The sequence below is a fragment of the Oncorhynchus nerka genome, linkage group LG9b, assembly GCF_034236695.1.
Source record: "Oncorhynchus nerka isolate Pitt River linkage group LG9b, Oner_Uvic_2.0, whole genome shotgun sequence".
Lineage (NCBI taxonomy): Eukaryota > Metazoa > Chordata > Actinopteri > Salmoniformes > Salmonidae > Oncorhynchus > Oncorhynchus nerka.
The window spans coordinates 41,627,449-41,651,350 of record NC_088424.1 but is presented as its reverse complement, the minus strand read 5'-3'; the positions used below and the strand labels follow the sequence as shown (position 1 = coordinate 41,651,350).

General features: G+C 45.0%; 1 protein-coding gene across 1 annotated transcript; it reads left to right on the top strand.

The window, feature by feature from the left end:
- On the top strand, positions 1-22,606 carry LOC115115327 (junctional cadherin 5-associated protein-like). The gene is given in 4 exon segments (XM_029643821.2): positions 1-314; positions 317-488; positions 14,461-18,866; positions 19,415-22,606. Coding segments are annotated over 4 exon segments (4,803 nt in total). The 5' UTR covers positions 1-97; the 3' UTR covers positions 19,423-22,606.
- Positions 22,607-23,902: the final 1,296 nt, after the last annotated feature.

Sequence of the window (23,902 nt, the reverse complement as noted above, 5' to 3'; positions counted from 1 at the left end):
GCTCTGCTCCAGCTCCCACCAGCAGCACTGAGCATAAGAACAGCAGAAACCCCTTCGCCCTCCTGCTGCCAAGCCAGACAGAGAGACACACAGCACCATGTACAGCGTGGACGACCTCCTCATTTCTCACGGATACAAATTGCCCAAGACAAGCGTCCCCTGCCCCTCTTCAACTTCATCCGCCTCCGCACCTTGCGAGAAACAGCACCACGTCTCCGCCACGACCGACTGCCAGCGTGAAATCCCAGCGGCAGAGAACCAGAGGCCTGGTCGTGTTGGCTCACTGAACGGGTATGAACAGGCAGCAGACAGGGGGCCTGTGTCTTCAGGAGCAGCAGCAGGCAGGCACTACTGGCGAAGGTCTACCCCGGCAGCGGGGACAATGAGAGCGGCGGGGAAAGGAACCAAAGGAGAAAAGAAGCTGGCAGCGGTAACCTAGGTGACAGCCTAGCACAGCCCCTGGGAGATTCTCTCGCCACGGATAGCGGGTGAGTCCCCCCCCCCCCTTATCTCTCTCTCTTTTGAGACCCCCCCCCCCCCACTCCATACCTTCCCTCCCTTTTTCTTTCTCTCCGGGCCCTTCGGCGTTGCATGTAAAGCCGAGCCACTCCGTCTGCACTGCGCAGGAGGGTGTTTTCTTCTGTCTCCTCATTTCCTTCCTTCCAGGGCTGTAGAACGAACACTGAGGCTTCTGCACCACTGTGATATGATCGAATATGAGGTCTGTGCTCCAAATGGCACCCTATTCTCTACATTCCCTATGGTCCTTAGTCAAAAGTAGTGCACTATATAGGGAATAGGGTGCTTTATGCTGTGATATGAGGAATAATGTACAGCTGCCGCCATTCTGCACTGTTGGCTTGTTTACATTGCGATGTGAACCCATGTTTAAAGAGGGCACTCGTCTTTCCATTGGGTCAGTCCACCCCTCCACCACAAGCATCTCTACCAACACACAGACAGGTACACAGCCTAAAGCCCTATGGGCCCTGGTCAAAAGTAGTGCACTAAATAGGGAATAGGATGTCATTTGAGACGCATTCAGTTTATACACTACCATCCAGTGTGTAATATGTATTATCAACACAGACATTAGTGTAAACAGCTCAGGCTCTGTGCACTGCACACACACACTCTGCAGAGTGAGGATTCCTCTGGACAAGTGTATGGGTATGTGCACACTTGTCCAGAGGAATCCTCACTCTGCAGGGTGTGTGTGCAGTACAGGGCGCCTGAGCTGTTTACAGTGTGGTGGTTGGTTACGCTCTCAAGGCATCACGTACAGTCAGCTTCTCTACCCAGCGTCCTGTGCTGCTGTTTACATGGTCTGGCAATAGGCAATAGGCAGGTCAAGGCAGGCAGAGGTCAGTAATCCAGAGGTGGGGCAAAGGTACAGGTCGGTAGGCAGGCTCAGGGTCAGTGTCAGGGTCAGGCAGAGTGGTCAGGCAGGCTCAGGGTCAGGGTTAGGGTCAGGCAGTGGTCAGGCAGGCGGGCTCAGAGTCAGGGTCAGGCAGGCGGGCTCAGGGTCAGTGTCAGGCAGAGTGGTCAGGCAGGCTCAGGATCAGGGTCAGGGTCAGGCAGTGGTCAGGCAGGCGGGCTCAGAGTCAGGGTCAGGCAGAGTGGTCAGGCAGGCGGGCTCAGAGTCAGGGTCAGGCAGAGTGGTCAGGCAGGCGGGCTCAGAGTCAGGGTCAGGCAGAGTGGTCAGGCAGGCGGGCTCAGAGTCAGGGTCAGGCAGAGTGGTCAGGCAGGCGGGCTCAGGGTCAGGCAGAGTAGTCAGGCAGGCGGGCTCAGAGTCAGGGTCAGGCAGAGTGGTCAGGCAGACGGGCTCAGAGTCAGGGTCAGGCAGAGTGGTCAGGCAGGCGGGCTCAGAGTCAGGTTCAGGCAGAGTGGTCAGGCAGGCGGGCTCAGAGTCAAAACCAGGAGGGCGAGAAAAAGAGAGACTGGGAAAAGCAGGAGCTGAGACACACAACCCCTGGTTGACTTGACAAACAGGATGAACTGGCAACAGACAAACAGAGAACACAGGTATAAATACACAGGGGATATAATGGGGAAGATGGGCGACACCTGGAGGGGGGTGGAGACCAGCAAAAAGAGGTGAAGTTGATCAGGATGTGACTGTATATTGCCAGTTTAGATCATTCACTGAAATAACTCATTGCCAGATAACTGTGATCATTACTTTAGGGTTTGTTTTATTTTTTTTCATAGACACATGATTGTCTGAGTTACATCCAGAACTCCAGAACTGAATTTGCTATTATCACCGTACTGAATGTGGGTGAACAGTATCCTTCTACTCTGCCTACTGTTGAGGTCTAACCTAAATAGCCAGGGTGCAATTTGGGAAGCAACACTTTACTTCATAAAAACAGGCCCAGCCACTCTGCCTGCTGTCCATGGGACTGAGAGTATGTATGAATGTGGCTGACCATGGGACTGAGAGCATGTATGAATGTGGCTGACCATGGTACGATAATCAGGTACATCACTCAGCCTGCTGTCCATGGGACTGAGAGCATGTATGAATGTGGCTGACCATGGGACTGAGAGCATGTATGAATGTGGCTGACCATGGGACTGAGAGCATGTATGAATGTGGCTGACCATGGGACTGAGAGCATGTATGAATGTGGCTGACCATGGGACTGAGAGCATGTATGAATGTGGCTGACCATGGGACTGAGAGCATGTATGAATGTGGCTGACCATGGGACTGAGAGCATGTATGAATGTGGCTGACCATGGGACTGAGAGCATGTATGAATGTGGCTGACCATGGGACTGAGAGCATGTATGAATGTGGCTGACCATGGTACGATAATCAGGTACATCACTCAGCCTGCTGTCCATGGGACTGAGAGCATGTATGAATGTGGCTGACCATGGGACTGAGAGCATGTATGAATGTGGCTGACCATGGTACGATAATCAGGTACATCACTCAGCCTGCTGTCCATGGGACTGAGAGCATGTATGAATGTGGCTGACCATGGTACGATAATCAGGTACATCACTCAGCCTGCTGTCCATGGGACTGAGAGCATGTATGAATGTGGCTGACCATGGGACTGAGAGCATGTATGAATGTGGCTGACCATGGTACGATAATCAGGTACATCACTCTGCCTGCTGTCCATGGGACTGAGAGTATGTATGAATGTGGCTGATCATGGTACGATAATCAGGTACATCACTCTGCCTGCTGACCATGGTACTGAGAGCATGTATGAATGTGGCTGACCATGGGACTGAGAGCATGTATGAATGTGGCTGACCATGGTACTGAGAGCATGTATGAATGTGGCTGACCATGGGACTGAGAGCATGTATGACTGTGGCTGACCATGGTACGATAATCAGGTACATCACTATGCCTGCTGACCATGGTACTGAGAGCATGTATGAATGTGGCTGACCATGGGACTGAGAGCATGTATGAATGTGGCTGACCATGGGACTGAGAGCATGTATGAATGTGGCTGACCATGGGACTGAGAGCATGTATGACTGTGGCTGACCATGGTACTGAGAGCATGTATGAATGTGGCTGTCCATGGGACTGAGAGCATGTATGAATGTGGCTGACCATGGGACTGAGAGCATGTATGACTGTGGCTGACCATGGTACTGAGAGCATGTATGAATGTGGCTGTCCATGGGACTGAGAGCATGTATGAATGTGGCTGACCATGGGACTGAGAGCATGTATGAATGTGGCTGACCATGGGACTGAGAGCATGTATGAATGTGGCTGACCATGGGACTGAGAGCATGTATGAATGTGGCTGACCATGGGACTGAGAGCATGTATGAATGTGGCTGACCATGGGACTGAGAGCATGTATGACTGTGGCTGACCATGGTACTGAGAGCATGTATGAATGTGGCTGTCCATGGGACTGAGAGCATGTATGAATGTGGCTGACCATGGGACTGAGAGCATGTATGACTGTGGCTGACCATGGTACGATAATCAGGTACATCACTCAGCCTGCTGTCCATGGGACTGAGAGCATGTATGAATGTGGCTGACCATGGTACAATAATCAGGTACATCACTCAGCCTGCTGTCCATGGGACTGAGAGCATGTATGAATGTGGCTGTCCATGGGACTGAGAGCATGTATGAATGTGGCTGACCATGGGACTGAGAGCATGTATGAATGTGGCTGACCATGGTACAATAATCAGGTACATCACTCAGCCTGCTGTCCATGGGACTGAGAGCATGTATGAATGTGGCTGACCATGGGACTGAGAGCATGTATGAATGTGGCTGACCATGGTACAATAATCAGGTACATCACTCAGCCTGAAGGGACACACTTTTTTTATTTGATTATATTTTTTTACACAATTAAATTAAATCCTATTTCGGGATCCTCGTAGCATTGGATTAAATGGCTAAGAAATAAGACTAAGGAGTTGTCTGTCCCGGCAAGATAATGTCTTTATTATCCTCGTGGGGTAAATTCTGTGCCAAAACATAGACAAGGACACATACAGACAATAACTACAGGTAGAAACAAAAGTTCATAAGCAATCAATGACCATATGTACACTATATACACTATACTCATCAGCACAATATGTCATCTACAATGTCCATCTGTACACTATATACACTATACTCATCAGCACAATCTGTCATCTACAATGTCCATCTGTACACTATATACACTATACTCATCAGCACAATCTGTCATCTACAATGTCCATCTGTACACTATACTCATCAGCACAATCTGTCATCTACAATGTCCATCTGTACACTATATACACTATACACATCAGCACAATCTGTCATCTACAATGTCCATCTGTACACTATAAACATCAGCACAATCTGTCATCTACAATGTCCATCTGTACACTATACTCATCAGCACAATCTGTCATCTACAATGTCCATCTGTACACTATATACACATCAGCACAATCTGTCATCTACAATGTCCATCTGTACACTATATACACTATATACACATCAGCACAATCTGTCATCTACAATGTCCATCTGTACACTATATACACATCAGCACAAACTGTCATCTACAATGTAATCTGTACACTATATACACATCAGCACAATCTGTCATCTACAATGTCCATCTGTACACTATATACACATCAGCACAAACTGTCATCTACAATGTCCATCTGTACACTATATACACATCAGCACAAACTGTCATCTACAATGTCCATCTGTACACTATATACACTATACTCATCAGCACAATCTGTCATCTACAATGTCCATCTGTACACTATATACACTATACTCATCAGCACAATCTGTCATCTACAATGTCCATCTGTACACTATAAACATCAGCACAATCTGTCATCTACAATGTCCATCTGTACACTATATACACATCAGCACAAACTGTCATCTACAATGTAATCTGTACACTATATACACATCAGCACAATCTGTCATCTACAAAGTCCATCTGTACACTATATACACATCAGCACAAACTGTCATCTACAATGTCCATCTGTACACTATAAACATCAGCACAATCTGTCATCTACAATGTCCATATGTACACTATATACACATCAGCACAAACTGTCATCTACAATGTCCATCTGTACACTATATACACTATACTCATCAGCACAATCTGTCATCTACAATGTCCATCTGTACACTATATACACTATACTCATCAGCACAATCTGTCATCTACAATGTCCATCTGTACACTATATACACTATACTCATCAGCACAATCTGTCATCTACAATGTCCATCTGTACACTATATACACTATAAACATCAGCACAATCTGTCATCTACAATGTAATCTGTACACTATATACACATCAGCAAACTGTCATCTACAATGTCATCTGTACACTATATACACATCAGCACAATCTGTCATCTACAATGTCCATCTGTACACTATAAACACATCAGCACAATCTGTCATCTACAATGTCCATCTGTACACTATATACACATCAGCACAATCTGTCATCTACAATGTCCATCTGTACACTATATACACTATACTCATCAGCACAATCTGTCATCTACAATGTCCATCTGTACACTATATACACTATACTCATCAGCACAATCTGTCATCTACAATGTCCATCTGTACACTATAAACACATCAGCACAATCTGTCATCTACAATGTCCATCTGTACACTATATACACTATACTCATCAGCACAATCTGTCATCTACTATGTCAACTGTAGGCCAGCCCACCCACTGGTGCTGCTTGTGTTTTTTAAAACATCTTTAAAATTAAATTTAATTAATTAATTTTTTATAGGGGTGGATCAGCTTAATATTGCGGAAAGAATATTGGTTCCATCAATGTAATTGTCTGCATCATTTCCAATCCCCCATATATCTTTATGTGTAAATATATATATCCATACACGCATGCCTACATATACACATATAAACATACATAAATAAACATACTTTCTTTACTGTTTTAAAGAATATACCTTTATTATTATTCCCGGCAAACCCTACCGCCGATCCCCCAATTGGAGTAAACTAATAAACACTTCGGCTTTTACCTTCAGTTTATACATCTAATACACATTTTACAGACACAGTCTACTTTACAATAGTTCTATTGTGTTTGTTTTTAGGCCTTCCTCTAGTTCTGATGTCCATCCAGTTAGATGTTTATTTGTAACTGTGCTATTTCACAACAGTTCTGAACCTATATACATTTTACAGACCCCGTATGTTTTACATTGTTTATCTTGCTATTAGTCCCACCCTTCAGCTCCATTCAACCTCTCCCATCTGTCTCTCAACATCATCCAGTCCCACCCTTCAGCTCCATTCAACCTCTCCCATCTGTCTCTCAACATCATCCAGTCCCACCCTTCAGCTCCATTCAACCTCTCCCATCTGTCTCTCAACATCATCCAGTCCCACCCTTCAGCTCCATTCAACCTCCCCATCTGTCTCTCAACATCATCCAGTCCCACCCTTCAGCTCCATTCAACCTCTCCCATCTGTCTCTCAACATCATCCAGTCCCACCCTTCAGCTCCATTCAACCTCTCCCATCTGTCTCTCAACATCATCCAGTCCCACCCTTCAGCTCCATTCAACCTCTCCCATCTGTCTCTCAACATCATCCAGTCCCACCCTTCAGCTCCATTCAACCCCTCCCATCTGTCTCTCAACATCATCCAGTCCCACCCTTCAGCTCCATTCAACCTCTCCCATCTGTCTCTCAACATCATCCAGTCCCACCCTTCAGCTCCATTCAACCTCTCCCATCTGTCTCTCAACATCATCCAGTCCCACCCTTCAGCTCCATTCAACCTCTCCCATCTGTCTCTCAACATCATCCAGTCCCACCCTTCAGCTCCATTCAACCTCTCCCATCTGTCTCTCAACATCATCCAGTCCCACCCTTCAGCTCCATTCAACCCCTCCCATCTATCTCTCAACATCATCCAGTCCCACCCTTCAGCTCCATTCAACCTCTCCCATCTGTCTCTCAACATCATCCAGTCCCACCCTTCAGCTCCCTTCAACCCCTCCCATCTGTCTCTCAACACCATCCAGTCCCACCCTTCAGCTCCATTCAACCTCTCCCATCCATCTCTCAACATCATCCATTTTGGATTTCTATTTGCCATATATTGTTCAACTGTGCTGTGATGCTTCACAAAATAATTGAACCTTTCTATTCTCATAGCTTCTACAGATTGTAAATTAAAATTATTTTTTTTTGCTAAAATAATAATTATATTATTGATTGATTGACTATGGCTTTTCAAATCACCCAGTATTGCTGTCTGTAGTGTTAGTTGTAGGCAAATGTTGCAATTCTTCAGCCATTCCTGGACCTGTGACCAAAAACGAGCTACATATGGACAATACCAAAATAAATTATCTAATGACTCTGCCTCTTCACAGCAGAATCTGCAGAGCTGAGAAGATTGTATCCCCCATATATATAACATTTTATTTGTTGCAAGAATTTTGTATAATAATTTAAATGGAAAAATTTGAAGTTTTGAGTTTTGCATCCGGCGTTGTTTTGTATCAATTCATAAACCCTGTGCCATGGAATGGGTACATCGAACATCTCTTCACAACTATTTTGCAATTTATATGGCACAGCTGTCAGTTTTTTGGTCCTTAAATAAATTGGTAAATGTTTTTATTTATCACACTTTTCTTTAACCATTTATGTTCTTTAATACAGGGCCGACAGACAAGTTCCTTACTTTTTCCCCTTCTACTTGCCTCTTCCATTTTTGTGGTAATGCTGCAATTAATTGGTTGTAATTTTGGGTAGAGCAGACATTTCCATATGTCTGTGTTAGCTGCATGTGTGACATAACTCCACTAGCTGCATGTGTGACATAACTCCACTAGCTGCATGTGTGACATAACTCCACTAGCTGCATGTGTGACATAACTCCACTAGCTGCATGTGTGACATAACTCCACCAGCTGCATGTGTGACATAACTCCATAACTCCACTAGCTGCATGTGTAACATAACTCCACTAGCTGCATGTGTAACATAACTCCACTAGCTGCATGTGTGACATAACTCCACTAGCTGCATGTGTGACATAACTCCACTAGCTGCATGTGTGACATAACTCCACTAGCTGCATGTGTAACATAACTCCATAACTCCACTAGCTGCATGTGTAACATAACTCCACTAGCTGCATGTGTAACATAACTCCACTAGCTGCATGTGTAACATAACTCCACTAGCTGCATGTGTGACATAACTCCACTAGCTGCATGTGTAACATAACTCCACTAGCTGCATGTGTGACATAACTCCACTAGCTGCATGTGTGACATAACTCCACCAGCTGCATGTGTGACATAACTCCATAACTCCACTAGCTGCATGTGTAACATAACTCCACTAGCTGCATGTGTAACATAACTCCACTAGCTGCATGTGTGACATAACTCCACTAGCTGCATGTGTGACATAACTCCACCAGCTGCATGTGTGACATAACTCCATAACTCCACTAGCTGCATGTGTAACATAACTCCACTAGCTGCATGTGTGACATAACTCCACTAGCTGCATGTGTAACATAACTCCACCAGCTGCATGTGTAACATAACTCCACTAGCTGCATGTGTGACATAACTCCACCAGCTGCATGTGTGACATAACTCCATAACTCCACTAGCTGCATGTGTAACATAACTCCACTAGCTGCATGTGTGACATAACTCCACTAGCTGCATGTGTAACATAACTCCACTAGCTGCATGTGTAACATAACTCCACCAGCTGCATGTGTGACATAACTCCATAACTCCACTAGCTGCATGTGTAACATAACTCCACTAGCTGCATGTGTGACATAACTCCACTAGCTGCATGTGTAACATAACTCCACCAGCTGCATGTGTAACATAACTCCACTAGCTGCATGTGTAACATAACTCCACTAGCTGCATGTGTAACATAACTCCACCAGCTGCATGTGTGACATAACTCCATAACTCCACTAGCTGCATGTGTAACATAACTCCACTAGCTGCATGTGTGACATAACTCCACCAGCTGCATGTGTGACATAACTCCATAACTCCACTAGCTGCATGTGTAACATAACTCCACTAGCTGCATGTGTGACATAACTCCACTAGCTGCATGTGTGACATAACTCCACTAGCTGCATGTGTAACATAACTCCACTAGCTGCATGTGTAACATAACTCCACTAGCTGCATGTGTAACATAACTCCACTAGCTGCATGTGTAACATAACTCCACTAGCTGCATGTGTAACATAACTCCACTAGCTGCATGTGTAACATAACTCCACTAGCTGCATGTGTGACATAACTCTACTAGCTGCATGTGTGACATAACTCCACTAGCTGCATGTGTGACATAACTCCACTAGCTGCATGTGTGACATAACTCCACTAGCTGCATGTGTAACATAACTCCACCAGCTGCATGTGTAACATAACTCCACTAGCTGCATGTGTAACATAACTCCACTAGCTGCATGTGTGACATAACTCCACTAGCTGCATGTGTAACATAACTCCACTAGCTGCATGTGTAACATAACTCCACTAGCTGCATGTGTAACATAACTCCACTAGCTGCATGGGGTTTTAAACATTCAGGAACCGTAGCGCCGCTGGGACAAAGGATCGTTTGGCTTTATTTATTTTGGGCCCTGGTGCCTGCCCGGTAACATTGTCCTGAGGACAATACACCAAACTCCTGGTGAAGAAGATGTCTGGGGGCCAGCGGTACCCTGTTTGTGTTGACATCACGTGATCACGTAACTGGGACGTTATATACAAGGAAAGTTACGTTTTTCTGCTCAGCGGCAGGCAGGCAGGCAGGCAGGCAGGCAGGCAGGCAGGCAGGCAGTGCATCTTACCAGGGCTGCGTTCCAAATGGATCAAATCAAATCCAATTGTATTTATCGCATGTGCCAAATACAACAGGTGTAGATTTAACAGGGAAATGTTTGCTTACAAACCTTTCCCAACGATGCAGAGTTTAAAATTAATAATAAAAAATAAAATAGTAACTAACCCAAGAGGAATAAAATACAATACACAAGAATGGAGCTATATACAGGAAGTACCAGTACCAGATCAATGTGGAGCTATATACAGGAAGTACCAGTACCAGATCACTGTGGAGCAAAAAAGTATTTAGTCAGCCACCAATTGTGCAAGTTCTCCCACTTAAAAAGATGAGAGAGGCCTGTAATTTTCATCATAGGTACACTTCAACTATGACAGACAAAATGAGAAAATAAATCCAGAAAATCACATTGTAGGATTTTTAATGAATTTATTTGCAAATTATGGTGGAAAATAAGTATTTGGCCAATAACAAAAGTTTATCTCAATAGTTTGTTATATACCCTTTGTTGGCAATGACAGAGGTCAAACGTTTTCTGTAAGTCTTCACAAGGTTTTCACACACTGTTGCTGGTATTTTGGCCCATTCCTCCATGCAGATCTCCTCTAGAGCAGTGATGTTTTGGGGCTGTTGCTGGGCAACACGGACTTTCAACTCCCTCCAAAGATTTTCTATGGGGTTGAGATCTGGAGACTGGCTAGGCCACTCCAGGACCTTGAAATGCTTCTTACGAAGCCACTCCTTCGTTGCCCGGGCGGTGTGTTTGGGATCATTGTCATGCTGAAAGACCCAGCCACGTTTCATATTCAATGCCTTTGCTGATGGAAGGAGGTTTTCACTCAAAATCTCACAATACATGGCCCCATTCATTCTTTCCTTTACACGGATCAGTCGTCCTGGTCCCTTTGCAGAAAAACACCCCCAAAGCATGATGTTTCCACCCCCATACTTCACAGTAGGTATGGTGTTCTTTGAATGCAACTCAGCATTCTTTGTCCTCCAAACACGACGAGTTGAGTTTTTACCAAAAAGTTATATTTTGGTTTCATCTGACCATATGACATTCTCCCAATCTTCTTCTGGATCATACAAATGCTCTCTAGCAAACTTCAGACGGGCCTGGACATGTACTGGCTTAAGCAGGGGGACACGTCTGGCACTGCAGGATTTGAGTCCCTGGCGGCGTAGTGTGTTACTGATGGTAGGCTTTGTTACTTTGGTCCCAGCTCTCTGCAGGTCATTCACTAGGTCCCCCCGTGTGGTTCTGGGATTTTTGCTCACCGTTCTTGTGATCATTTTGACCCCACGGGGTGAGATCTTGCGTGGAGCCCCAGATCGAGGGAGATTATCAGTGGTCTTGTATGTCTTCCATTTCCTAATAATTGCTCCCACAGTTGATTTCTTCAAACCAAGCTGCTTACCTATTGCAGATTCAGTCTTCCCAGCCGGGTGCAGGTCTACAATTTTGTTTCTGGTGTCCTTTGACAGCTCTTTGGTCTCGGCCATAGTGGAGTTTGGAGTGTGACTGTTTGAGGTTGTGGACAGTTGTCTTTTGTACTGACAACAAGTTCAAACAGGTGCCATTGATACAGGTAACGAGTGGAGAACAGAGGGGCCTCTTAAAGAGGTTACAGGTCTGTGATAGCCAGAAATCTTGCTTGTTTGTAGGTGACCGAATACTTATTTTCCACCATAATCCTACGATGTGATTTTCTGGATTTTTTTCTTCTCATTTTGTCTGTCATAGTTGAAGTTTACCTATGATGAAAATTACAGGCCTCTCTCATCTTTTTAAGTGGGAGAACTTGCACAATTGGTGGCTGACTAAATACTTTTTTGCCCCACTGTATATAGTGTGTATATATAGTCTAGTGAGTGTGTATATGATATGTATGTATAGTGAGTGTGCGTAGGGTTAGTGCAGATAGTTTGGGTACCATTCATTTACTATTTAGCAGTCTGGCTATTTAGCAGTCTGGCTATGGCTTATGGCCTGGGGGTAGAAGGAGCCTGTTGGTCTAAGAGTGATACTACGGCACCGTTTGTTGGATGATAACAGAGTGAGCAGTCTATGGCTTGGGTGGTTAGAGTCTTTGGGAATTTTTGGGCCTTCCTCTGACACCGCCGGTATAGAGGTCTTGGATGGCAGGGAGTTCGGCCCCAGTGATGTATTGGGCTGTCCGCACCACCCTCTGTAGAGCTTTGCGGTCAAGGACGATGCAATTGCCATACAAAGCGGTGATGCAGCCAGTCAAGATGCTCTCGATGGTGCAGCTGTAAAACTTTTTGAGGATCTGAGGGCTCATGCCAAATCTTTTCAGCCTCTTGAGGGGGAAGAGGCACTGCCGTACCCTCTTCACGACTTTGTGGGTGTATGTGGACCAGGTTAACTCCTTAGCGATGTGGACGCCAAAGACTTGAAGCTCTCGACCCGCTCCACAACAGCCCTGTCGATGTGGATGGGGGTGTGTTCTCCGATCTTTCTCCTATAGTCTACGATCATCAGTCGGGGGTGAACAGGGAGCACAGAAGGGGACTAAGCACACATCCCTGAGGGGCCCCCATGTTGAGGGTCAGCGTGGCGGAGGTGGTGTTGCCTACCCTCATCACCTGGGGCCGGCCCGTCAGGATGTCTAGGATCCAGTTGCAGACGGAAGTGTTCAGTCCCAGGTTTCCCAAAGCTTAGTGATAAGTTTGGAGGGGGCTATGGTGTTGAACGCTGAGCTTTAGTCAATGAACAGCTTTCTCACGTAGTTATTTTCCTCTTGTCCATGTGGAAGAGGGCAGTGTGAAGTGCAATTGAGATTGCGTCATCTGTGGATCTGTTGGGGCGGTATGGAAATTGAGTGTGGGTCCGGGGTGTCTGGGATGATGGTGTTGATGTGTGTCATGAACAGCCTTTCAAAGCACTTCAAATGGCACCCTATTCCCTGCATAGTGCACTACTTTTGACCAGAGAGCCCTATGGACCCGGGTGAAAAGTAGGGCACTATAGGGAACGAACGCCCAGCTTTCTGAATTAAGGTCAGCGTGTGTTCTAATATGCAGATCATATTGCAGCAGCCGCACAATTTCACGGCATCTTCAAGGGAGTTGGGAGCCGCTGACTCAAGCACTTCCGTCAGATATATGTGTGTTGCCTGACTCCGCCCTCTTGGATTGGAGATGGAGATATTGATTCCTAGGCTACGTCCCAAATCACACCTTATTCCCTATGTAGTGCACTATATACGGAACAGTATGCCATTTGGGATGTAACCCTCTTCTTCACTCCCAAAGCCAAAACATCAGCTTGGAGGCTAGCCAGACATACCAGCATTTAAAATGTCACAGTTATCAATATCTCTCAGATCGTATAAAAGCATGGCAGGCTGGTCAGCATTGTGTCATCACAGGTAAACAGAGTATGGAACGCTGGTATGGTTCCATAAGAGAGCGTTCCAGATAAAGCTCATTCATGATTTTTTGTTGTTGTTTGATCTTGTTTTGTGGGCGTCAGATGTTGCATCTGAGACTCCGTTTTAGAATGTCTTCCATTTGTCTCCATACTACCTATATAGTGCACTACCTTTGACCAGGGCCTACTGCACTACAGAGGGAGTAAGGTGCCACTTGGGATGCAACTATAGGGTACCAATTGGGATGCAACTATAGGGTGCCAATTGGGATGCAGTTATAGACTGGCAGGTCATGGAAAGGTCAGCAGACTTTATCATTACAAATCTAAGGGAGGTTAACTGAATTATGTTGGTATTACAAGCTTATACATTTACGAACGTAAATGCTTCAAGAGTTTTGTTATTTTGTGTTATGTGCAAAAACCAAGTTTATCCTATATCCAGGTTGTTTGCATTACAACCAACATGTTCACTGTTTATAATATTTGTAGATTTTCCTATGTAAGACATGGGTTCAAATATAAAAATTTTCATATTAATGAAGGTACATTATTATAACTGTAGAACCTTAACACTTCATGGTTCTTTCTCTTTCTTCTTTTTCTTTTCTATTTTCATTATATGATGATCACCAACCAATTGTGCTTTGTTGTCTTTCCAGGTTCTATGACGCTCCCAGCTTAACCTATTCTGAGCAGATCGAGAGAAGAGAGCAGTTGGATGAGAGGGATGTCTCCTACTGGAGGAGGAGAGGCCAGGACTTCAGTGTCCTTCTGGATTACGCCGATGGCCGGGAGCTGAGAGCATCCGCTAGCTTTCTGAAGGCCTCTGAGGTGGCATGGAGGCCACAGGCCCTGATAGCAGAGGACCACAGGGGGGAGAGGGAGAAGCAGCAACAGAAGCAGCTATGGGATGACACCCCCATCTCCTGGCTGAGGGAAACTGACGCGGCTCCTGGACAGCTGAGGGTATTGACTGGGGTGACTGGGGTGACTGGGGTGACTGGGGAGCGGAAGTGCCAGAGCCTGGGCACAGAGGAGTGGAAGCCTGCAGTGGGGCTGGGGAGGCAGCTGTCGGATGGGGAGGGCGAGAGGTGGGCTCAGGACCAGCAGCACCGCCTGAGGACTCCAGAGAGCGCTGGTTTTATCCTTCCCAGAACCAGAGGGAAGTCCCAGTCCCTCCCCAGAGTGCTGTCGCCTGATGGAACTACTGAACACACAGACACACAGTCCAGCTTGGTCAGTGTCCAGCTTCGACCGGGCCAGGTTGATAGACAGAGAGTGAACAGCACCGTCTTTTCCGGGCCTTATAGTAGGTATTACCACAGCGCCGCAGTCGGCCGGGACCGGTGGGCCAGAAACAGTTGGCAAAGCGGCAGTCATGTTGCAATATTACCAAAGCCCAGGTTCAGCAGGCCTGTCAAGCCTCCGTCGTACGAGATACACCAGCAGACTAGGGGTAGCCAGGAGATGCTTTCTGTAGCTGTAGTAGATGAGCAGAGTGTGTCCAAACAACAGAAGGACAACAGGCCTGTCTATCACCCAAGGGGTGGAGAACTGCAGAGACAAGACTATTTCGCACAACACTCCGCAATCTTTGGCATGGAGCCCCCCGGTTACATCCCGCCCCCGTCTTATAAGAGAGCCCCTCCCCCAATCAGGGGAGGCCCAATCAACCGCAATGAAGTGGTGAACTATAAGTGGAGGGGGGAGATGCAGATACAGATGCAGATGCCTGTGAGCTCAGAGACGGGAAGGTGGTTTTCCAGACAGACAGGAGGGTCGTGGCTGGAACACTATGGGGATCGAGGTATACCCTACAGGAAACAGGTTAACTCTAACCCAAATCTTAACCCTGGATACACCGAGGAACATCTGGGGCATGTTCACTATTTACCCTTTGATGATCCGCGAGTGAGACACATCTCAGGAGGGCCTGGCGGAAATTCTCTCACTGACTCGGACAAGCTTATCCGAAACATCAACAAAGAGATTCCCTGCGCTAAGGTTTTAGGACAATCCACACATGATAGTGCCTTTTCCCCCCCACATGGGCTATCTCTCAATACCGACAGCCGCAAGACATCTGTCAATGACAACGACGGTAGTAGTACTAGATGGTGCCACAGGGGTTTAATAAACAAAGGAAGTGTAGACAGTGTAGCTCCTGACCAGAGCTGTGGTAACTATCCAACTGCTTTTCAGGTTAGACCGCCCCCTCAGCAGATCAGGCTTGTGGACCAAGGTGTGTCAGAAACTGTGACTCAAGTGAAAAAGAAAGAGCCTGACTCCTCAGAGAAAGAGAAACCAAGAAAGCCTGACTCCTCAGAGAAAGAGAAACCAAGAAAGCCTGACTCCTCAGAGAAAGCAGAGAAAGTAGAGAAAAAGAGCGTAAAAAAGAAACTTAGCGAAACAATATTCTGTCTGGTGTCTGTTCCCATCCCCCCAACGCCGGGCAGTACGTCCCATGATCAAAACAACAATGATGAGAAGCCGCCAAGCCCAGTCCGGCCACCAAGCCCAGTGGACAGTCCGAGCGAGAACAAAACTGGCCACTTAACAAACCAAAGTCTCCAAAGCACATCTTCAGCAGAGGCTGAGCTGCAAGCACTAACCGGTAGCATAGCGAGCAGCAGATCAAGCAGCAAAATAGTGAGAAAACTCCCCATTAAACCCCCCAAAATAAACCATCACAAGGAGCTGAAACTCTCGGGATCCTGGCCTGGGAACCAGTACCGTGACCAGGAGACTCAAACTAGCCCAGAGGCCAGAAAGCGTCAGCCTCCCCCTCCTCCTCCTCCAGGTCCTGAAAACAAGGAAGCACAAGACTCTCAAGTCCCTGCCCCAGGTTCCCCCGACCCCGGCGTCACCCCAGACCCTAGCAGTGTGGGCAGCACTGCATTCAGCTATCCCATAAAAGGGGTGAAGAGCCTGAAACCATCCAGCAACAGCGCCTTTTCCAGGACGGCCACTTTCTCAATCTCCAGCCAGCTGAACAAGAGCACAGCTCAGCCGCCAGCAGCAGCACCACCACCACCACCCTCAGGAAACACGATGGAGGTCAAACCAGCAGCGACCTGCAGTGGGCAGGAGGGCTTTGGTCAGTTCCTGCTGAAGCCCGTCAGCAGACGGCCATGGGACGCCATTGAGGAGCTAGAGACTATCAACAAAGAGCTCCAGGATCAACAGCAACAACCACAGCAGCAGAGCAGCAAGAGGCCCAGTGTTGACCAGTGCATCGAGGACCTCAACGAGGCATACAAAGACATCTTAGAGCTAGGCACTGCCAGCAATAACGTTCCCAACAATGGAGGCGCTGTGCAGATCCCTGAGCGGATCAAGATAAGGCTAGCGGGGGAGGCGGGACTCAGCAAACCCAGCAGCCTTAGGCGCAGTATCGAGAGCTGGACTGTGTCCGTCGACCCAGAGTACAGGGAGGTCAAGAGCGCCTTCTCAAGACCCGCTGAAAGAAAGTCAGTGACATTCAGCAAGCAGCTAAGAGAGGAGCTCCCTGTCCCACCACGCGATCCTACAGGATTCAGAGAATACAGGGTTGTTTCGAATTTGTCACAGAGGAGAAGTAGCTGCAGTGGCAGGTCAGTGAAGCTAGACCTCTCTTCGCCTTCGGAGACACCACCGCCTTGTGACTTTACCGGCCCTAGTGACTTTATTGACTCTCCTAGTGATCCCAGCGAGATCAGAGACTTAAGCCCAACGACGCCAACAACGCACACGGCAGCAGAAGTCCCCTGGGCAGATAGGCAGCCGATGCAGGACGCCTCCACACTTACGAGCCCCCCTGATTATGAGGACATATGTCAGTCTTTACAAAAGACCCGAGACTCAACAGAAGTTAACAAAACTTTGACGGCCAAATCTAAACTTGGTGGTGGTAGAGGCAATGCAGTGCCTCCAGGGGGCGCCAGTCTAGACTCTGAAGAGGAATGCCCCATTTGTAAAAAAGAGAGCGAGAGCCAGATGTCCAGACCAAGCCCAATGTCTCCGCTCCATGAGGAGTCAAGCCCAGACTTGTCTGATCAAAGTAGCGCCACGATCGTCGGTGACAGTGGTAGTCCACAAGGAGCTGAAACATATGAAGAACCAGATGAGGACGAAGTAGACACAAAGCTATCCTCCGTCTCTTGCTCGAATCGTTCAGAGACTCAGACTCTGTGTCAAGATTGGAGGGAGCAGCTGTCACTCACAGATGATAAGAATGTGGGTGGGTGCGCTGCTGCTGAGAAGACCAATCAAAACCAAGCAACCAAGGATCTCAACAATCTATACGAAGTGAAATGTGCCGAGGGAATCCCAGAGAATGAATCCATAGAGGAGAGGGCAGCCAGGATATTAGGGATTGATGTGCCTGCAGAGTCCCTAGTTACAGGGGAGCGGAGGGCTAGAGAGCCAGCAACAGATGAGATTGAATTAAGAGAGAGTGAAGCCACTGCTGGAGAAGATCCAGAAAGAAGCAATGCAAACGAACAGACATTACAAACACATGTGAGAGATACAGAGTCTGGGGAACTGCGGTCTACAGCATCTATGGTGCCTGACAGTGGGCAGGAGTTACAAGAAAATGAGCCGCCACAGGATACGCCAGAGCGCATCAGGAGTGCCAAATGGACCCAACTGGGTCGAGAAACTCCAGGTATGCTGGAGTTTCCGCCAGACAGACTGCCACTTTCGGTCCCCATGAACCCCGACCAGAAGCTGTCTCACAGTCTGGAGGGAGAGAGGAGGGGCAGAGGTGCCTCACAGCACATAGAGGCCCTGCAGGACAAGCTAGCTGCCTCGCCCAGCCACCAGGTGGCGATAGAGCGCCTGGCTCGGATGAAGGTGGTGGACTCGGTGTCCCGCATGAGACTCAGCATCAGGAGCACAGACTCTGGGGAGGTGGACGGGGAGGCGGAGGCCAGTCGTGGCGTTGAACAAGTGGAAGAGAACGCTGTCCTCCCTGCTCCCTCCCAGAGTGACACAGTGGACGATAGAGAGGTCAAGCTAGAGGACGATCGAGAGGCATCTGAAGATACAGTGTTGCAAGACGAGGAGGTGTCATCTGTCTCGGGTAGCTACTTGATGCATTTGTTTTTTGTTCAAGTTTTTTTTCTGTCTGTGTTACATGTTTATTCTGAATATGTGAGTGTTTCACCAGGAATGAATAGTTTCATGTTTTGTTTGTTACACATTTGTGATACTTTTGTCACTGCCAACTGTGACTACACAAACATTGTTGGTTGTGACTATAATGAGTTATAATTTATGGTGCATGTATTTCAAGCAGTGAATTGTGGCTGTTATTATGGACTCTTCCCACAAGAGGGGGCTATTTGACCTACAATTCAAATCTACCACCATACACGACTGATATTACATTATTTTCATTAATTTTGAAGACATTTTTTATGTGTGTGAAATACATTTTGGACATGTTATGAGGACTGTCACATGATATAGTCTACGTCCAAAATGGAACCCTATTACTTATTTTGTGTACTAATTTTAAAGGGAAACTCAAATGTAGTGCACTTGATAGGGAATAGGGTGCCATTTGGGACTCAAATATATTCACTCTAAATGATCTAGTGTATCCCTTCTTTCTGTGTATTCTACCAGAGGCCTGAGACCCAAGCCCAGTGGATTAAAGTGGAGAGAGACTGAGACGCCCGTCATCTTTCTCCATCTGAGGTTTAGCTCCCTCCAACACTGTGACCTGGCTACCCACTAGAATGCCTTCATCTCATCCCAAACACAGAAACGGCCTTCTTCTCCGACAACAGCATTGTGTACACCCTCACCCTCGGCGTCGTTGAGTGCTAAGAGTGTTCCACTGCCAAAAGGGAGGTGTCCCCCTACCCTCCCCCAGCTTCCATCTACCCCCCCCCCCCCCCCATCTCCCCTTTATCTCCCCCAACCCATCCTAGGAGGGGTCCAAAATGGTACCCTACTCTCTATATAGTGCACTACTGGGCCCTGGTCAAAGGTAGTGCACTGCATAGGGTTCAGGGTGCCATTTTGGGACTCATTTCTAGTGTTATTGTAGCAGCTTGTTCTTTATCCTTTCTTATTCTACCCTCCCGATGCTTTTCATTGGCTTATTCTACCCTCCCAGATGCTTTTCACTGGCTTATTCTACCCTCCCAGATGCTTTTCATTGACTTTATTATTCTACTCTCCTAGATGCTTTTCATTGGCTTATTCTACCCTCCCAGATGCTTTTCATTGACTTTATTATTCTACTCTCCTAGATGCTTTTCATTGGCAGACATTATGCAATTCTGTCATGCGTATAACAACCTAAAAAAAAATTCCATAGTGAATACAGTTAGCTGACTCATCGTTCACACGCTGTGTGAGTCTGTTTGTTTATGGGCGAGCTGTTTAGATATGAATGTAAACACGTTTTACACAACCAAGTAGACATAGGAGTCATAAGAGCTGTTCTGTTACATTCAGTCGATTACACCAAAATATTTACATTTGATTGTTATGGACAGAGAGAAGTGAGAAATGTATTATATTGGACATTAATGTCTTTGGCTCGAGAACTGTTTTAATTTTCAGATGAATCGATCGATCAATCCGTCAATCAATCAATGAATCAACCAATCAATCAGTCTATTATTATTTTGTTACATTGTGGCCTGTCTGTCTCATCGCTTTCCCGTACACTGTAATCATAATCCATAGAGCTCTTCAATGAAGAGTGACTCTATTCCTACCAGATGTCAGGGTTAGGTTCAATTCAAATTCAAGTCAGTCGTTTCAGAACGTAAACTGAAATTCCAATCTATTTTCAATGATTTCTCAAAAAATTTAAAACGAAAAGCTATTTATTAAAACACGTTTTTCCATTTATGAATGTTCACTTCCTGAATTGAGTGACTTCAATTTGAATTTACCTAAACCCTGATATGGAGAAATGATAAATCAGTGAAATATATTTTGTGAGGCATTGGTTCTATGTTATGGGGGGTGGGGGTTACCTAGGTGACAGGCTGTTTGTGCTGTCATGCCAACTCCTTGTCACTCATTGGCTTGACAATGTGCAATGGAATTGACAAAGAGCACAAACAGATCTGGGACCAGGCGTTGCCTTCTGTATACAGATGTGCATTTCATTATCGACTGGATCAGGTTACAAGACCACTGGGCAGTGAAATCAATGTTTTAAAAAGATCTATCTGGGTAGTATATTAGCTGTATTTCCCAGGTAATTTCAGGAAGCAATAATGGTATGGAGTTTTGAGATGTAAACAATAATTATATGGACATAGTAAAAAGATAAGAGCAATATTGTCGTACAAACAGCTTAGTTGCATAGTCAGTGGAGCTGGGAACCATTGTCAGGAATCTAATTATTACCAAGTCCATAATGGCACCCTATTCCCTATATAGTGCACTACATTAGACCAGAGCCCCATGGGCACTGGTTAAAAGTAGTGCACTAAATAGGGAATTGGGTGCCATTTGGGACGTAACATTTTAACGAGTCATCGTTTGAATCATCCTGTAGCTAAATGGAGATGTATCAGGGTATGCTGGTGGGCGGTGCTTATTTCATAGAAAATATTAGTGGCCATACATGTGTATCGTGTTAAGTGACTACATTTCACTAAATATACATTTTTGTTATCATTGAATTGTTAATCAGTTTGCATAATGTACAAAATAAAGTATATTTTAAATATTTTAAGAGATATTTTGTATTTAACCATTCTATTTTATTTCTCCACACTTTGATCACAAGTTGAAAGTATCATATTGTCTGTACAGTATCATATTGTTTATACAGTACCATATTGTCTGTACAGTACCATATTGTTTATACAGTACCATATTGTCTGTACAGTATCATAATGTCTGTACAGTATCATATTGTTTATACAGTATCATAATGTCTGTACAGTATCATATTGTTTATACAGTATCATAATGTCTGTACAGTATCATATTGTCTGTACAGTACCATATTGTCTATACAGTATCATAATGTCTGTACAGTATCATATTGTTTATACAGTACCATAGTCTATACAGTATAATAATGTCTGTACAGTACCATATTGTCTGTACAGTATCATATTGTCTATACAGTATCATAATGTCTGTACAGTATCATATTGTCTGTACAGTACCATATTGTCTGTACAGTACCATATTGTCTATACAGTATCATAATGTCTGTACAGTATCATTGTTTATACAGTATCATGTCTGTACAGTACCATATTGTCTATACAGTATCATAATGTCTGTACAGTATCATATTGTTTATACAGTATCATAATGTCTGTACAGTATCATATTGTTTATACAGTATCATAATGTCTGTACAGTATCATATTGTTTATACAGTATCATAATGTCTGTACAGTATCATATTGTTTATACAGTATCATAATGTCTGTACAGTATCATAATGAGAGTATACAATTTTCTAGCACTTCAAAAAAAAGATTGACATAAAGAAGGATTGACCTTACAAGCAAAGCTATGTGCAGTGTGCCTTGATCAAACGGTCATTCTGTTCAGTGACAAGATGAGGGTTTATCTTCTTTGTGAGTCTTGACTTAATGGGAAATTCTGATTGTGCCATGAGTTCCCATTTCTAGTGCATTTTCACACGCTGTCTGAAAAACAGTTGAACATTTGATGCTGGACGCTCTTACTGATGATCCATCGATCCATCTCAGCTGTGTTCTTATGTTTAGGGTCAGCTGTGACCTGCAGTGTTGGGGTCAATTACATTTCAAATCAGTCAGTTCAGGAAGCTAACTGAAATTTAAATTAACATTTTTCTCAATGCCTCTGTATTGGATTGTTTTTTTGGGGGAGGGGGGGGATGGGGGTAATAATTACATTTATTTTCTGGAATTAACTGAATTGAAATGGAATTGACCCCAACCCTGGTGACTTGTCTTATGTTTGTCATCGTCTTTCAAGCCAAATCATGTACTGTTGTTTTTGTCGCTGATTCATAGCAACATGTTTAGAAATAAAAAAACAATGAAAAAATAAAAAACGATTTATTTTATTCATGCAACTTAACATTTCTTTCTTTCTACATTGAGTGAATTTTGTGTTTTAGACTGCTGTCAATGATACAATGGTTAGTGAAGGGTAATGCCTTGCAAAAGGTGCACATTAATGCTGTTTTCCTATTTGTCAAGGGTGAATACATACTGTTCAATAATCACATCGTTTTATAACATTCACTTTCATGTAGCATTATTGCGGTTGTAGCATTTAATTGACTTAGAACTTTGTCTTAATTTCGCTTAATATTTCTGATATTTATTTAAAAAAAATGTTTTTATCACGTCGCCGCCATAGGCAATTTCGGGCATTACATTATAATTAAGGCCAAATAATTACTAATTGCACACTGTTTCATAATTGTAGGTTTTACAAACAACTTATTGTTCTGCCATTTCTTAAGCCTGAAAGGTAGCAATGTTGACTGCATACGTACATAGTGACTGCACTTAACTTTCTTCACTGTGGGTCTTTCAATCAATCAGGAGAACAGTGCTGCTACTCAAAAATACTCAGACTTCCAAAAATGCACAAACTCTCATTCGAAACAACAACTATATAACTATATTCATTGATTCAGAAGTTTATTGATCAATATCCCATAAAGAGCTACCAGGTGGATAGATTACCAACAGTTGTTGATGCCCGCATTTCGTCTGAACTTAGTACCATTTTTAAGACTTTTGCTTGACTTACCTGTAGTGAAGTCCTCTGTCCTAAAAGGGAATTTAAAAAAATGTTCAACTTCATATTCATCTCCAGCACCACCCCAACATCAACATATGTTAAAATGTTGCGTTTCAATGTGTTGTAGAAAAAAGATAGAGGAAGATACGTAAGTGTTTCTAACGACATCATCGGTGTGCATCGTGGGATTTATACATTTTTTTTAATCGAAAATGTTGTTATTGTAATTTTTACCCCCCACCCCCCTTTTTCTCCTGAATTTCGTGATTACGATCTTGTCTCATTGCTGCAACTCCCCAACGGGCTAGGGAGAGGCGAAGGTCGAGTCATGCGTCTTCTGAAACATGACCCACCAAGCCGCGCTTCTTAACACCCACC